The following is a 15,783-nucleotide window of genomic DNA, read 5'->3' on the forward strand; positions in this document are numbered from 1 at the left end:
ACAATTTTTTTTTTTTTTTTAAGACATTATTGCTCTGTAAATCGCCCTTGGGGAACGAGAGAGAATAGAAAAAATGCCATCCTGCCATGGCCCATTGGACATTAATTCCCTTGGAAAGATACAAACTTCAGTACACGTATGACAAAATCCTCTGTTATAAATCCAGTGCTACGCTGTTCTTCTTCTTCTTCTTTTTTTTTTTTTTTAGAACAAAAAATGTTACTCCATGGTAATGATCGTAGCCCCAAGACAAGTCCCCGTACGGCAAGCAGTGCTTCCGTAGGGTTAATGAGTGATAGTGGTCATGCCAAGACTCAAACCTACAACCAGCTGACTAGAGCGGTGATGGGTTGAGGGCATTTTCACCACTAGGCTACCAACCTCATCGGTCAGAGCTACACTATTCACAGTCACATGTGTTCTTTATATTAGATGTATGGTTTTCATAAGGAAAAAAAAAAGAGTTTACACGTATGCTATAGACATGGCGGAGACGTACTGGAATTATTTTTTACGAATGACGAGTAGGACCGTACTCAATGCAGTGAGGAGACGTAGGACTGAGTCAACATTCTCTATGGCCTTGGCAGGTCAGCTTGGACCGTCTAAGGTAAGGGTGTCAAATTGTAATCAAAATAAAAATACCAAATCCAATTCCAGATTGAATACCTTGAACCAAACCAAATTGATTATAATATGGTTACATCTTGGATCTAAAATGAGTGTTTATAATATGGTTCGATCTGGATCTATATCAAGAACCAGTAGGTCTAACCGAAATCAAACCAAATCACCTAATGTAACTTTTTCCTCTTTTTGAAAACTAAACACTTGACGTAACTTAAATAGAAATCTTACTCAAGGATTAAAGTATCGGTATCGGTCGTCGTATCGATCGACCAAAATTAAGATACGTATCGGAGGGTATCGTATCGTATCGGAGATACGCTAAGATACGCTAAAGATACATACATAAATGGATATAAAACACCTTTTTAAACACTTTTGCATTAAAAATTTATTAAAAAAAGCTATTGACAACATGTACTATGCATAAGCACTAAATTGAGGGTATCGCACTAAGAATTCAAGGTTTGTAGTTGTCCCATAAATGTAAAATCCTTGTTTAAAACCTTGATTTTCACTTTAGTTAGAGAGAAATATGACTGGTAGCAATTTGGAACAAAAACACCTCAAAAAATGGTGTTTTTTGAAAAAATACCCATCTTGGCCATTATATGACCGTAGCGCACTGTATCGGTACATACCGATACTCACCGATATGTATCGATACTCATCGATATGTATTGATCGATACATACCGATATTCACTGATATGTACTGATACTCATTGATATGTATCAATCGATACATACAAATACTCACCGATACGTACTGATACATACCAAAACGTATATTTCACATTGATTTTATATTTTTTATAGAGTATCAGTACGTATCGATTGTGTATTGGTGCATATCGATATGTATCATAGGATATATATCGATACGAAAGGATTTTAAAAATTTCATGTATCGTATCGGTGTGTATCGTATCGATCGGCTAAATTTAAGATACGTATCGGAGGGTATCGTATCGGTATCGAAGATACTTTAAACCATGATCTTACTTAATTAATCATTTAAATTTTCTTATAGAGTTATAGTTATATTCTAAGTTTAAAACCATCTTTTGTTGGGGAAGACTAACAACTTAGTGAATGAGCATTTGTATTTTGTCTTTTGCATAACAGGATCAAATTTAAAACTGGGTATTAGAACCAAATAAGAACCGAATACAAAACTCAAATAGGAACTAGAACCATACCAGAACCAGACAGGTTTGGTACGAGTACTAATTTTCAGAATTGAGACGGGACCTGATCTGATTCTGGATCACACTAACACTCACTAGAACCGAAACTAAAACCAAACCAAATACCTGGTTCTAGACCGATTGACACCCTTAGTCTAAGGTTACTTTTTTTTTTTCTGATGAGGTCCAAGAATACTATTGCACCGGGCCGACCCTAAACAATAGTCTAGGTTTACAACCGGGGAAGCAATGCTACATTTGTAATGGCAAGGTTAGGAATTAGGATCATACTTAGTTTAAATGAGACCGACAGAGAAACTTCATTTTGTTAAGGTATGTATAAAATAGTTCAAGATTTGAATAGAACAAGAAAAAGAAAAAAAGAAAATTAACAACATGAATTTTAAAATTTCAGATTTGAACATGGTTGTCAAGGTGTTGCCTAGACCGTAAGAGTGGTGCTTTGGATGCCTTGGTTGCCATGCTAGTGTTATCATGACTACTATGCATTTGATAAACAAGGGATATAAAAATTTGAATATATATATATATATATATAAATTATGCGACCTCCTCATGTTTTATTAGTTAAATATTAATATTTAATATATAGATCATAAATATAGATAATATTAATTTATTTTTATTTTGAAATATATATATATATATATATATATTTTTGGACATGAAAAAATGATGTTTAAATGCATTTTAATTAGGGGAGAGGATTACTTCAAACGTAGCATGATGCAAAGACAAATAGGAACATACACAAAAGCATCAACAATTGTTGAATTTTCACCTTTCATGATGTAGGGTGGTTATTTCACGCCTCTAATATATCTTGCCACAGGGATCATGTTGCCTTTCAGACATCGTTTTTCTTTTAACTAATTATGAATATGAATAAAGACAAGTTTAGATCACTTAATTCTGTATACGTGGAGTGTAATGACTGATTACATATTGTTTCATACACTCAGGGCAAAAGAAATTAAAAGGGTAGTCATGGAAACAAAAAGATTTCTCATATGGGTATCTGACCCCGGTACTATTAAGACTTAAGCCTAGGGTACGTGGTTTTCCTTTTCCCCTGGTTTGGTAGGAAAGGACTGGTTTTTTCATGCCCCATACAAAAAGAATACAAATGGGCCAGGCCAAACAGCAAGTGGCAGAGCCTCTGAAGTTGTCATTTTTGTCTCTTCTTGTACTGCCACTAATGCCGAGTGGGACCATAATATCAAAGATCTCTTGCCACCTCTTCTCCACGTGGCAAACAAATACATATAAGAATAAAAGAACTTTGTATGGTTCTACTTAGAACAGTGAGTTCCCCCCCCCCTCCCGCCCCCACTTCACTGACTCACACATGGATAGTTTGAAACTGAGATGGCACTTGTGCCTGATGTTTGGATACGGGATTAAACTTAAACCTCTTTAATCATAAAGTTGGAACAGTCCAAAACCAAACAAAAAATGTGGCAATGTATTCTAGACTGACCACACCCTTCATCACCACCAGAGAACCTCTATAGAGACTTGTTTCCCATGCAAGCCTTTAATCTCCTCTTATTAACACGTATATCTATAATTCCCCACGTGTCTTTCCTTTCTTCTACTTAAATACCCACCTCAGCCCTTTCATCCTCTGCCTTCATCTCTTCTCTCTCTCTCTCTCTCTCTCTCTCTAGACAATCACAGCATCACAGTATCATAGCCATGGCTGATAACCCCCAACAGGTTCAGTTGCGCCAACAGCCACAGCAACTCACAGAGAGCATGAAGGACATGTATCAGGAGAAAGGCCCTACAACCTCCCAAGTAGTGGCTGTGGTCACCCTCTTTCCCATAGGTGGTATCCTTCTCACCCTTGCTGGTTTCATCTTGACCATCACCATCGTCGGATTGGCGTTGACGACGCCGCTCTTCGTGATCTTCAGCCCAGTTTTGGTGCCAGCAGCCATAGTTATTGGGTTAGCTGTGATGGGTTTTCTTACTTCGGGTGCTTTTGGGATCACAGCACTGTCATCACTGTCATGGATCATCAACTACTTGCGTGGACCTAGTGAAAAGATGCCTGAGCATCTGGATTACACGAAGCGGCGCTTGCAGGAAACGGCAGGCCAAGTGGGCCAGAGGACTAAGGACGTGGGTCAAGGAAATAGGGGCCAGGAAGGAGGGAGGACGTAATGGACTTATCTGAACGGTTGGATATGGGTGATGGCACAAATGGGGTTCGTTTTGAACGGTGGATAGGGCTTATGTGATGCATGCATATGAAGGTTATGTAGTACGTTATTAGTAGTAGCTAGGGCTTGTTATCGTTTGTTACCATGTAGAGGGTTATTGTTATCTCCCTCTCTCTCTCTCTCTCTCTCTCTCTCAAGAGATCCATAATAAACGTAATAGTACTATATATATATATATATATATATATAGTGGGGTATGTGGTAGTAGTATCATGCAAGTACGTACCAATGTTAAGGGGGTCTCTGTTATCGTTTGTTACCATGTAGAGGGTTATTGTTCTCTCTCTCAACTTCATCTGCCATTGTATCTATGTGGATGCTTAAAAATAAATAAGAACAATCTTTACTTTTTGGAAGGTTTTTTTTAAGGGGTTGCTGGCTATATATTGTTTCTAGACTAGTAACAGTTCTATTATATATCCTTGCGGGTACCGTTTCGGAGCACTAGTTGCAGGCTTCATTGGCACCGGATCGGGGACCTAGCTATTCCCAAGTATTCTGTGGTTTTTGTAGATAAAGGGGACTTTGTCTGGAAAAGTATAAGTTCGGACCGTTACACTACACGGGCTAATAGTAGCGACTGTTCTCTAATAAGGCATGAGACTAGCATGAGCATGGCGGGATCTTGTACATAAAGTGAAGTTTCTCTTTCTCTTCCGACTATTATAAAAGGAAGGGATTACTTAATATTGAAATAGATATAATTAAATTTAATTTAAATTGATTGAAGGTTAATTTATTTTACTATTAACTTTACAAATATATATATATATATATATGATTATTAAAAATTTTAAGTGGGTTATATTAGTATTATTATTAAAAAAAATGTTTTTTCACTTCCTTTATCAATTTTTATTTGCAATTAAACAGAGCCATAATGTTGTGATAATAGGGAAAATTAAGTGTTGCAATTATAGAGAAATTATCAATATTGTGGCATATATTTCCAAAAGAGTTATTATTTTTAATTTAGTATCACTTCTTATTGCTTGAAGGTTATTTTATTTTACTATTAACTTTAAAAAAATTATATATATATATATATATATATTTAAAAAATATATATATTCACTCTTGATATGATTTTTAAAATTTAAAATTTTCATTTCTCTTTCCATTAAATTTTTTTTATATACATTTTTTAGTTTTAAAAATTTTATCTCTTTTTTTTTTTATATAAATTTTTAAGTTTTGAAAATTTTATATCTCTTCTTTTAAAATTTTTCTTCCAATCAAACATAGTCTTTGTGAAAGTTTACCTTTTTAATTTCTCCTCAAATTTTACTTACTCTACAGAAATACTTAAGTAGTGTAGCAGATAATTACCTTCTTTGACATGCTTCTCTCATCACAAATTTTGAATGTTTTATCAGAAGTTTTTAAACGAAGTGGGGTTTTACATGCTTAGGCTGTGTTTTCTAGTTATCTAGAAAAATATTTTTAATGTTTTTCTGTTCTGGAATGAAAAAATAAAATAAAACGTTTAGTGTTAATTTGGTATTTTTGGTTTTTTTTTTAATGAAAAGAAAATATATAAAAAATGTAAAATAATAAAAATCATTTTATTCCTGAAATAAGTTCATTAAAAATTATTTTTAAATATCATTTCCGGAAGTGAATGATTACCAAATGCATTCTGATACGTTGTCACTTTAATATAGATAACTCTTGGAGTTTTGATTTTTTTTTTTCTTTGGAAAGAGAATCTGATAAGCTTTGTTCTTTTAATTCTCATTTGTTTCTGTTAATCCAATGATCATTTGTGATGGGAGCTTTGATAAGGGATCCCACAACGCAGGTTGGGCATCTGTTATACTCATTGAATTTTGAATATGCACGGTGCACATGAGGCAAAAGCAAAGGTATTATATCAAAGATCATTGGAAAGCACAACTGTAGACATTTGGACTGATTGTCAACAACTAGTGCAAGATGAGTCAAATTTTTTTTTTTTTGTTTTTGTTTTTGGTGGTCTGATTAGTTCCGTGAATTCATACTGAAGTTATAACTGCATGAACCAAGTCATAATGAAGAGCTAACGTTATAACTGCATGAACCAAGTCATAATGAAGAGCTAACGTTATAACTGCATGAACCAAGTCATAATGAAGAGCTAACGTTATAACTGCATGAACCAAGTCATAATGAAGAGCTAACGTTATAACTGCATGAACCAAGTCATAATGAAGAGCTAACGTTATAACTGCATGAACCAAGTCATAATGAAGAGCATTAACAGTGAGAACAATTTTCAATTTTCAAAAACTAATATTTCGTGTCAAAAACAGAAATTTCAATTTTCGTGTTAAAATATTATTATTATTATTTTTTTTTTGAATGAAACTGAAATGACAAAATGTTATTCCGTAAATTCTCTTTTTTTTTTTTTCATTTTTTGTTCTAACAAAAACGAAACACACCATAAATACACCAAACACTTTATTCTATTTATTTGTTCTCATAGAACAAAAAAACTCTAGAAATGTTTTTCTACAACGTTACCAAACGCAACCTTATTCCCAACCCCTACCAACCCCTACCAGCAACCAGCCCTCAAGATGATAACTTCATCCTGCCCACACATCCTGCTTCTAATACATACAAAATTTGCCTAAAATTTTTCAGCCCACAGTGAAGTGCAATTACAAAACCAGAAATGCGAGTTTCTTGCAATACCATACCTTAAACCAGGTAGTAAATCTTGATAGGGATAGCCAGGTTATGTAATATGAGATGAAAAGTTCAGTGGACTATGCTTTTAAGGTGTATTGCACCCATGACTAGAATCTAAAGCTCACTTGGGTTGGAAGGGAAAATGCAAATACATGAGCTATGTCACCACAGTTGCTGTATTTGTTATCTTCACAGCTGGCTGAGATTACACAGAAACTTTAATTACTCTTTGCATTTTAACCCACAGAGCCATGATTTGACAGAGAATGAAATACCAGGATTAAACTGAGAATATTTCCTTGCTACACTACACTGCAGCAACAGCAACAAGATCCCTGGCGCCAGATTCTGGATTCAATTTACCATTGTTTGGAATCCAAAATGTAAGAACAGTAGATGCAGCAACAAACATGGCCCTACGGGGTGCCCACTTCAAGCAAGTTGCTACACCAATGTGGCTATTCCAGCAAGAAACCTGAAAAAGTAAACCAATTAGTAGTCACATCTTTATCACCACAACTACATGCCAGTTACAGAAACACTGCTGCACGAATCTGTTTTGGACAAAAGGCTAGGCCAAATGGTGACAAAGAAAAAAAAAGCCCTCTTGGCAAGATGGTCAAAACATATTTCCATTTTTCATAATAATATTATGATTATTGTTGTTTATTTATTTATTTTTTATTTTTTTGGAGGGGACATCACAAGGAAAATCCCAACCCATTAACCCTCCCCCAACTCCCCCCACCCCCCAACCCCCAAAAAAAAAAAAAAAAAAATCCAAATCCACAACATGTGAGGCCAAACTGGATCTAAAGTCTGCCATCAACAACTGGAGCCACTACCACTAGGCCAAGATTATTAAAAAAAAAAAAAAAAAAAAAAAAAAAAAAGACCATCAATGGCCAAATATGCTACCTGCCATATGATGGATATGATGATTCAAAATAATTTTTTTTACAGAAATTTTATACCAACAAAGTTTTTCTTCTATTTCTTGGAGATCTAGAAAACCTTAGGCCCTGTTTGTTTGACGGAGAAAAGTGGAAAACGTAGAAAAAAATGGGAAACTTGTATTTGTTTCCCCAAAATTACCACAAATATAAGTGTTTGGATTAGTGGGGTGAGAAACTTCTCAAACAAGGTCATTTAATGCAATAATTGTTGTCATTGATGCGGCAGTTAACTTTTCACGCCCCATTCACTTCCAAATTGGTTGGCGGGCAAGGAAAAACTGTTTTGTGCCCATCTCTCTCCTCTTATTTCCTCTCTTTCCCATAGAGGAGGACCCCACTAAAAAAATTACAAATTCCATTATTTCCTTTCCTTCCCTTTCCTTGTCAACCCAACCCACATATGTGGGACCCTCCCTTATAAGTTTCCCACCCCTTTTTATCCCGTCAAACAAAGGGGCCTCACTGATATGATTCAGTGACCAAGTAAACCCCCTTCCACAATTTGGAATACATCCATTTTCCAAATGAAAGTATATATGGAAGGGCTAGTGTGGCCACTATAAGTGTTAGATATGTACACAAATATATAAGGGAGTTTTCAAGCTTTAAAATAAAGTTTTCAACTCCAGTTATTTCAAAATTTTAGAACTCTCAGAAACCAAATTTCATCTATTCCCAACAAAAAAATCTCCAGCATTTCATTGAAAGAAATTTCAAAACTACTACATTGTACATCATATTTCAACCAGGGCAATAGTCAGTGCTATGAATAAGACCCCTGCCACTTTGAATGTGATTGCTGCAAAAAGACACCATACAATTTTATGGATATTGCATCATCATTACAATATTACCTCATTTCGCATGTTGATACTCCATGCATGCAAGGTTCCATCTCCTGAGCCTGAAAAAGAAAATAAGGATAACAGTCTCATGTTCTGAACAAAAAAAGAGAAGTAAGACGAAACTTTTATTTACCAATGATTTAACTAGACTTTCTAGTGGAACAATACGAAACACTAGCTAAACTACAGTAAAATTAGCTTATCAATCAAAGGGGAATTATTAAAACCGTAAAAGCAAGTAACTGATAAGGATATTATGCAAGGGATTTTCTTATTGACATCCCTTAAGATGTCAAATAATTTGTAACCTTGACGCATGCAAGACAATGACAGATCTTGAAAATGACACAATGATAAGTACATTTAAAATTATATTGAAAACCCATTTCATCTTTCACTTTGGAGAAATTTTGGAAATAAGAAAAAAGTGCAATCAAAAGAAGGTTATATGTTGGGAAAAAGAAAGCTGCACCCCGGCACAGGGGTATGCAAAATTACCACCACCCCCTGTGGAATCCAAAATCCCATTCATGTTGTTGCCCCTACGTCCACTCTCATTGGCCTCCGCATTGTTGCAGGGCCCATGCGACCAGGCAGCGATCTCTTGCCCATGCTCTAAACACACCTATAGAGTGTCATTCAGACAGTCCCATTATGTAATTAGCATACAAGGAATGCACCATGCCTTTTAAAAGATAATGGATACTAGCTACATAGGAGGCCCAGTCCAGCAGTTTTTCAGATCCAGCCTGGGCCTGAGAAAAACCCAAACTTCCAGGCATGAGACCAGTCCACCAGGATATAATGGGTTTCTACAAGCCTCCGGAACTAGGTTTCAGAAACTCAGATTACACCAGAATTGAAGAAAACATGATAATAGTAGACCAAGAACTCAGATGCATGCAATCTTCTGATATACACTTAATAACATAAACAGAAACAACTCCTCAAAAGATGATTTGAATCCAACAGGATTAGAAGTTATGGCAAGATAAGAAACCCCAAAACCTAACATTGATGGAAATAAGAATAGTTACCATATAACTGAAACAGATTAGTTTCGAAGGGCTGATACCAATAATAAAACAATAACCGATCTGTCGATATCTCACAGCAACTAATAGGAAATCACAGCAGGAGTTAATGGATCAAATAAACACAGAAATCAATGGGAAGAGCTCCAGATTTACAGGATTCTACTCAGCTGACTTCTGATCTAAAAACTAAAACTGTGGGCAGACTTAGAATGACCTGCGGCTGATGAATCTGAGATCAAGACTGAAATCTCAGATGTATTGACCCCAAAACAGAAGTGTTTTAATATATTGGGATAACAAAATAAATCAATAACAGTACTTATTAAGTACTGATGGAGAAAGAAGGACGAAGAAGAAGAAGAAAAAGAAATGACTAAGCATCCCCACCTAGCCTCAACTGGGATCCCACCGACATAACACTGCATCTCACAGCAAATCTGAATCTCACAGAACAAAGAAAAGGCTCAAGCCAAAATCTCATAAATCAAATTCATGTACAAAGCTGGACCCCTTACAAACTTATATAATTGAAAAAGAATGGACTAAACCAGTTCTTAACTAGGTAAGATAAACTAACTAGGAAAACTACGATAATGAAGGAAACTGACTCAAAATAGACTGAACGTATAGAATCCTAATCCATCCTCAATAAAAACATAAAAAAATGGTCTGTTTGAAAGAAAAAAAAAAAAATGTGACATGGTGCTGTTTAAAACATCACTATCTCATCTACTCCCCACAAACAAAGATGCAACCAGCAGTGGGTTCCTTAGCATACAGCTGATAAAACTCACCCAATAAGCTCAATCGACTCCAAATTTTAGGCATATATAACACAAAAGGCTACTGGAATCAACCAATCAACACTCAAAATAATCAACTCAGTTTTTATTGCTGAAACTGAGAAGGGTGGAAGTCGCAGAACCAGATTTGAAGTTCTGACTAAATCTCACAAACCAGGTGAGGTGTTATCTAAGTCTCAGATTTGGAAGCCTAGGTCGCCTAAGGGTTTGTGAACACCCCATAGAATATCAAGGTGGGAGGTCAAGGTAGGAGGGAGATTAACTCCACACCATGGGGCCCACACCCTGGGGCTGCCAGTACCGCCCAAAACAGGGTAGGTAACAGTAACGGTAAATAGAATGAGGAGACAAACTAAGAAAAGGGAGGGAAGAATCAGAGAAAGGGAGAGAAGCTCGTAACATGAACCGGAGGGAAAAGAAGAAGAGATTGCACTCGACCAACCTGGTCATACACAACTTCACAACTGGGAGGTAAACCCAACTCAAACTTCCATTACATATTCAACTGCTCCAATCATTGGGTTACATATCTACTTATAAAAACCAAAAACAAAGTTTACATAATATATTTCCCAAATAAAATAAATTCTAAATATCGTACTAGACCAAAACATTTGGACCTGGATCTTCTCACATTTGGGTTCCCCAACGGGTTTGGGTTTGCATTGGTCTAAGGAAGTGCGCCTGCATCACTACCCATATCTTCAAATATGACCATTAGATCAACATAAGATTTTACAGACTTATTCTACTTGACAAAATAGACCGTTCAATCATTATTTCATGCATAACTGAGTTGTCCTTATACATGCCATCCTGTCGCATACTGATCTCCCACTGGACTTCACTGGTTTGAGATTAGCACTGCATCAGGGCAAGGGGAATTGAATAGGAAAGTGGATTACCATCCCTTCTCCACAAAGAAGAGGCTTTTTGGAGGATGTTATACCAAATCCCTCAAGTACCCACAAACTTGATAATTTTCTGAAAAGTAAAGCAACTGATATGACATTATACCAAACTATACTCTCTCAAAGGATCTATGTCAAATAACATTAGAAAATATTACAAATCATTTACAAAAAATTCATAGAAAGATTACGTTAACCTTTGGTAAATTGCTGAGATCTTTATTAGCCTAGACGCGTGAATTCTTATGAATATTTATAATGATCAAACCCAATGCCATTAACCCTGCCATTGTTCTATTGAAAATAATAGGGTGCAAACAATTTACAGCTTCACTACTAATCATAAACTACGACGCTACCATTTCATTTAATATTTCCAGCCAAAACTGAAAGAGAAGTCAATTAGTCAGGGAGACAATATCCAATATGTAGCAAATCTAAATCAGGTCAAATGAACAAACACTGTTTTTTCTTATAAATAAATTCCACAAAACACAACACGAACAAAGGATGATGAATATGAGTAGTTGCAATTTCATTTTGCCTGGGAACAGGGTCAATGAATTCAAGGGAATAATATCTATGATGTATGCAACAGGTTTCACATTTCGTTGCATGGTGTAGACAGAAAGATTTGGATGAAGAAATTTACTTGAAACCACATATTGCCCATCTGGTGTAAAAGTTGCCTCTATGCCTGTATTTGAAGATGGTTCCAAACTGAAGCCACATCGCTGCATAGAGGACAATAATAATTTGAAATAGACTAATATATTTCTAACACATCCCACCTCTACAAGCGTAAAGCATCCAGATTGAAATGATATTGGTTCAAATATGCCAAAGCAGGGGACAAGTTTGGCCCTGTATCATCATTACAAATCTAGGTGAACTGACCTTCTCCCCTGCATATGCATCAAGAACATAGATATTGCTATTCGTTGTTGTCAAAAGCATAGATTTTCCGTCATTGCTGAATTTGATATCAGAGACCTCAGCTGTATCTCCTCCAACAAAAAAAGTGTCAAATGGACCCTACAATTTGAAGATAGTAATTCAGTCTCCAAATTAATGGTGCCAATCTCAGATTACATTTTTTTTTTGGGTGGGTGGGTGGTGTGGAGGGGTAAAGACCTTATCATAAGAGCGTGAATCAAACAGTTTAATAGCACCCCCTTCCATTGCTACTGCAAAAACAAGACCCTGCTGATCGTATGCAACTGTAGGCCTACCTCGCAAATGAAGGAGTCCCTGAAAACTATACCAGTGAGCACAAATCATGACTGTATAATTGCATTATGAAATTGCCAGACAAAAGGTCATACTCCTTTCACTGTTACACCTTTAATTTGTTTTGCCCCAAGTTAGGTACTTCCAGAAAGTGTGATGTATACATGGGTAGGGAATAAAATATAACAGATGGAGAAAAGTTGACTTATGGGTCTTCAAATTTAGAACCCAAGGTAGACAATTTCACACTTAAGCATAGGTTTAAAAAGCAAAAACTGAACTAGGCCAACCAGTCATTCTGGTTTTAACTGTATTCCCCCCTTTTATGAAAACCCCACAGTTAAACCAGAAAATGGTAACTGGTTGCATTTCAAGTTTTTCATTTGTCCGGTTTTCAAACCTATGCTTTCAAGTATTGAAGTATGAAATGGCATGCTCTCTGTCATACCTAGGCATCATATACCCATTATCATGATCTCCTGAAGGCATCATATACCCATTATCACGATCTCTCCTAGGCAGTCTTTTGTCACACAGAACATCTCCAAGGTCGCAACCATCAAAGGTTGGGTCCCATTTGCGACGTGCATGTGCTAATATATTGTTGCAATGATAAAATTTATTTTGTAAGGGACAAACAAGTTAGATTTTCTCATTCACTTTTCTGCAGAGCTTCTTATAGGGAAATTAAGTACCAACCTGGCAAGCATTTACACGAAGATCCCATATTCTAACACTGTGATCAAGTGAACCAGACATGAAGCTGTCATTAATTGGAGACATGCAGAGTGAAACAACTCTACATCCAAGACAGAAGAACCAGTATAAGAAAGGACAAAGTAGAGTTGATTATAATATCCTCCAATACAGCAAGATAATTGTTTAAGAAAAAAAGTGATTTAGGAGAGGGGGAGGAACTCCTTTACAGCGTGCATAGTAGGCACCAACAGGTATCTAGGAGCCAGGAAGATTTCAAAAAGACAGAAAAGTGTTCCGGAATCAGAGAAATAAATCATTAGAAACTTCAAGTCATGGACCCAAAGAAGCCTGATGTGCTCAGATGTCCAAGCAGCCAATTCCTTCCACAGTGGAATGCATATTTGAAAAGTATCCACATATATAATTTTCTGTAATTCAAAGAATAGCGGGGGAGAAAATTAGAAATCAAGAAGCATGTGTCGCTGCATGCCTTCTACATAATTTCCTACCAAAAGATATCTTAGTTCCATTGTTTCAGGTGATTTTCTAGGTTTTCCTCCCTCCCCCCTCTTTTTTCTTTCTCAGTTCTTTCAAACAACAAAGCCATGCTACTAACTGAATAACAGAAGGGTTACAGAATAGAATCATAACCTCTCTTTGTGCCCTTTGAAGTAGCGGAGACATCGATTGTCATACATGGAAAGATATCGCAAGGGTTCTGGCAAATGAAAGAAAGAAAAGAATAAGTTGCCTCCATTTATGTAGGAACATCATTAGAAACACATCTCAACCTTCAAAATTAATAAGCTCACCATCAGTGGAATCTGTTTTGTATCTCGAAGAGCATATAACAGAGCTTGGATGGTGTGTAAAGCATATACGATCAGCACCATGCTTCTTGTGGTATGTAGTCTTCAACAAACTGAAGTTATACAACAACAGCAAGAAAAATAAACAGCTTAATTACTTGAAGGAAAAAAAAAAAAAAAAAAATAGACTAGTTAATATGAGTTCAAGGTCTAACTCTATATATCTATGAATTTATTTTTCATGTGAAACTTGAAATGGAATCGCCGTAGATGTATTCAAATGCTCTGCAAGAATTACAATCAAAACCAATGACAGAAACAATACATTGATGCATAGAGGTGTTTCAGATGTTGAATTATGATCATCAATAAGGCAAAAGAAATGAGAATATGAAGCAATAATTCTATTTCATGCTACCACCCTATACAATTTTTTTATTTAAAAAAAAAAAAAAAGGGTATACTCAACGCTCGAGGCTCCAGCTACTGTGGGTTCTGGGGAGGATCATAACGTACACAGCCTCACCTCCGCTTCGCAGAGAGGTTGTTTCCCCGACTCTAACCCATGACCACTTAATCAAAATGGAGCAACTTTAATGTTGCACCAAGGTCCACCCTCGCCCCATCCAAATTTAATTAAATTAAAAAATAATAATAATAATAATAATAGCTAAAGGGTGCATCTTGTTGTCAAAAAAATGATGAAGTGAGAAGTTGTAACCTTTTTTTTATTGCCCCTTGTTTTATTCCGAAAAGTTATTTAATGAAGGGGTAAAAAAGAATTTTCAAAATAATGTGAAAGTGGCTTGTCATTATGTCAATATTAAAAGCTACACACTTTTCGAGTAGGCATGTGAAATGACAGGATTTACCCTCATTGAAAAAAAAAAAAAAAAAGGGGTGTCACTAAAAGGGCATAAGAGTAAGCTTACGACCTTTTTTCACCAACTTTGGTTGCAACAGGATTTCCCCATAATTAAAAGCTACATTGCATCTAAGATGCCAATAAAAATCAATAAGTTAGATACGGGCAGTGGGCCAAAAGGGTAAACCTTGTAGATCGATCTTACACAACTCTTGAGAGAGGCATCAACAGTCATGCCCAAGTGAGCAATCATTCAGGGTCAACAATAAACCAAGAGATGATGTATCAGGCTATCAGAATTGTTTTCTTCTAAGCCCATTGCCTATTAGTTGAACCAACAATATCATACTTGAGCACTACTTTTGTTTAACTTACTCCTTTTTATGATGACAGATGCTTCTCATATCATTATATATGTCATTCAATGGCATCACCATACACAATAATTCAATATTCAAAAACGTAACCAGTTTCTACTTCTGAGTGGAATACTCACGTTGCATTTGCAATATCATAAAGCCGCACCGAGTCATCATCACTAGTGGTAACCAGTAGATCCTTGGTACGATGAAAATCAACTGAATTGATCTTTCCACCCTAAGAATCACAATGCCAAACCAAAAGCTTCAAACACTACAACAAAAATAATTAACCTGGTTGTAAATTGGAGTGGAGATCCGGGTTGAATGTCCTTTGATATATATATATATATATCAAAGGGGCAGTCCATTGCAGATTTGTAGGGTAGAAGAAATATAATCTAATCAAGATTTACACTTTTAGAAGCAAAGCTCTTGAAGTTCAAACGATCACTGATTTCCACATAATAAAATAAGGATAACGTTGATATAGCTATTACCCTAGTCTTCCTTCCCCCCCCCCCCCCC

At 36.0% G+C, this 15,783-nt stretch overlaps 2 protein-coding genes across 5 annotated transcripts in view; one reads left to right on the plus strand and one right to left on the minus strand.

Moving 5' to 3' along the window:
• Positions 1-3,473: 3,473 nt before the first annotated feature.
• LOC122060413 (oleosin H2-like) lies at positions 3,474-4,421 on the plus strand. Its single transcript, XM_042623499.1, has one exon. It carries the CDS (start codon positions 3,536-3,538, stop codon positions 4,004-4,006), a length of 471 nt encoding a protein of 156 aa, XP_042479433.1. The 5' UTR covers positions 3,474-3,535; the 3' UTR covers positions 4,007-4,421.
• A 2,310-nt stretch (positions 4,422-6,731) lies between these two features.
• LOC122062089 (protein ANTHESIS POMOTING FACTOR 1) overlaps positions 6,732-15,783 on the minus strand; it is a 9,688-nt gene continuing 636 nt past the window's right edge. For all 4 annotated transcript variants that reach the window (XM_042625732.1, XM_042625730.1, XM_042625731.1 and 1 more), the window contains exons 3-11: positions 15,393-15,493; positions 14,035-14,144; positions 13,874-13,940; positions 13,223-13,322; positions 12,428-12,544; positions 12,191-12,328; positions 11,946-12,027; positions 8,552-8,601; positions 6,732-7,216 (exon numbers count right to left, since the gene is read on the minus strand). In XM_042625732.1, coding sequence (XP_042481666.1) covers positions 7,049-7,216; positions 8,552-8,601; positions 11,946-12,027; positions 12,191-12,328; positions 12,428-12,544; positions 13,223-13,322; positions 13,874-13,940; positions 14,035-14,144; positions 15,393-15,493 — 933 coding nt within the window. In that variant the 3' untranslated portion in view covers positions 6,732-7,048. The remainder of the gene's footprint in view (positions 7,217-8,551; positions 8,602-11,945; positions 12,028-12,190; positions 12,329-12,427; positions 12,545-13,222; positions 13,323-13,873; positions 13,941-14,034; positions 14,145-15,392; positions 15,494-15,783) is intronic.

Source organism: Macadamia integrifolia, chromosome 14 (assembly GCF_013358625.1).
Source record: "Macadamia integrifolia cultivar HAES 741 chromosome 14, SCU_Mint_v3, whole genome shotgun sequence".
Classification (NCBI taxonomy): Eukaryota; Viridiplantae; Streptophyta; class Magnoliopsida; order Proteales; family Proteaceae; genus Macadamia; species Macadamia integrifolia.

What these genes read in the sequence shown, in the direction of transcription:
- LOC122060413 (XM_042623499.1), top strand. Translation starts at nt 3,536, where the DNA reads ATGGCTGATAACCCCCAACAGGTTCAGTTGCGCCAACAGCCACAGCAA.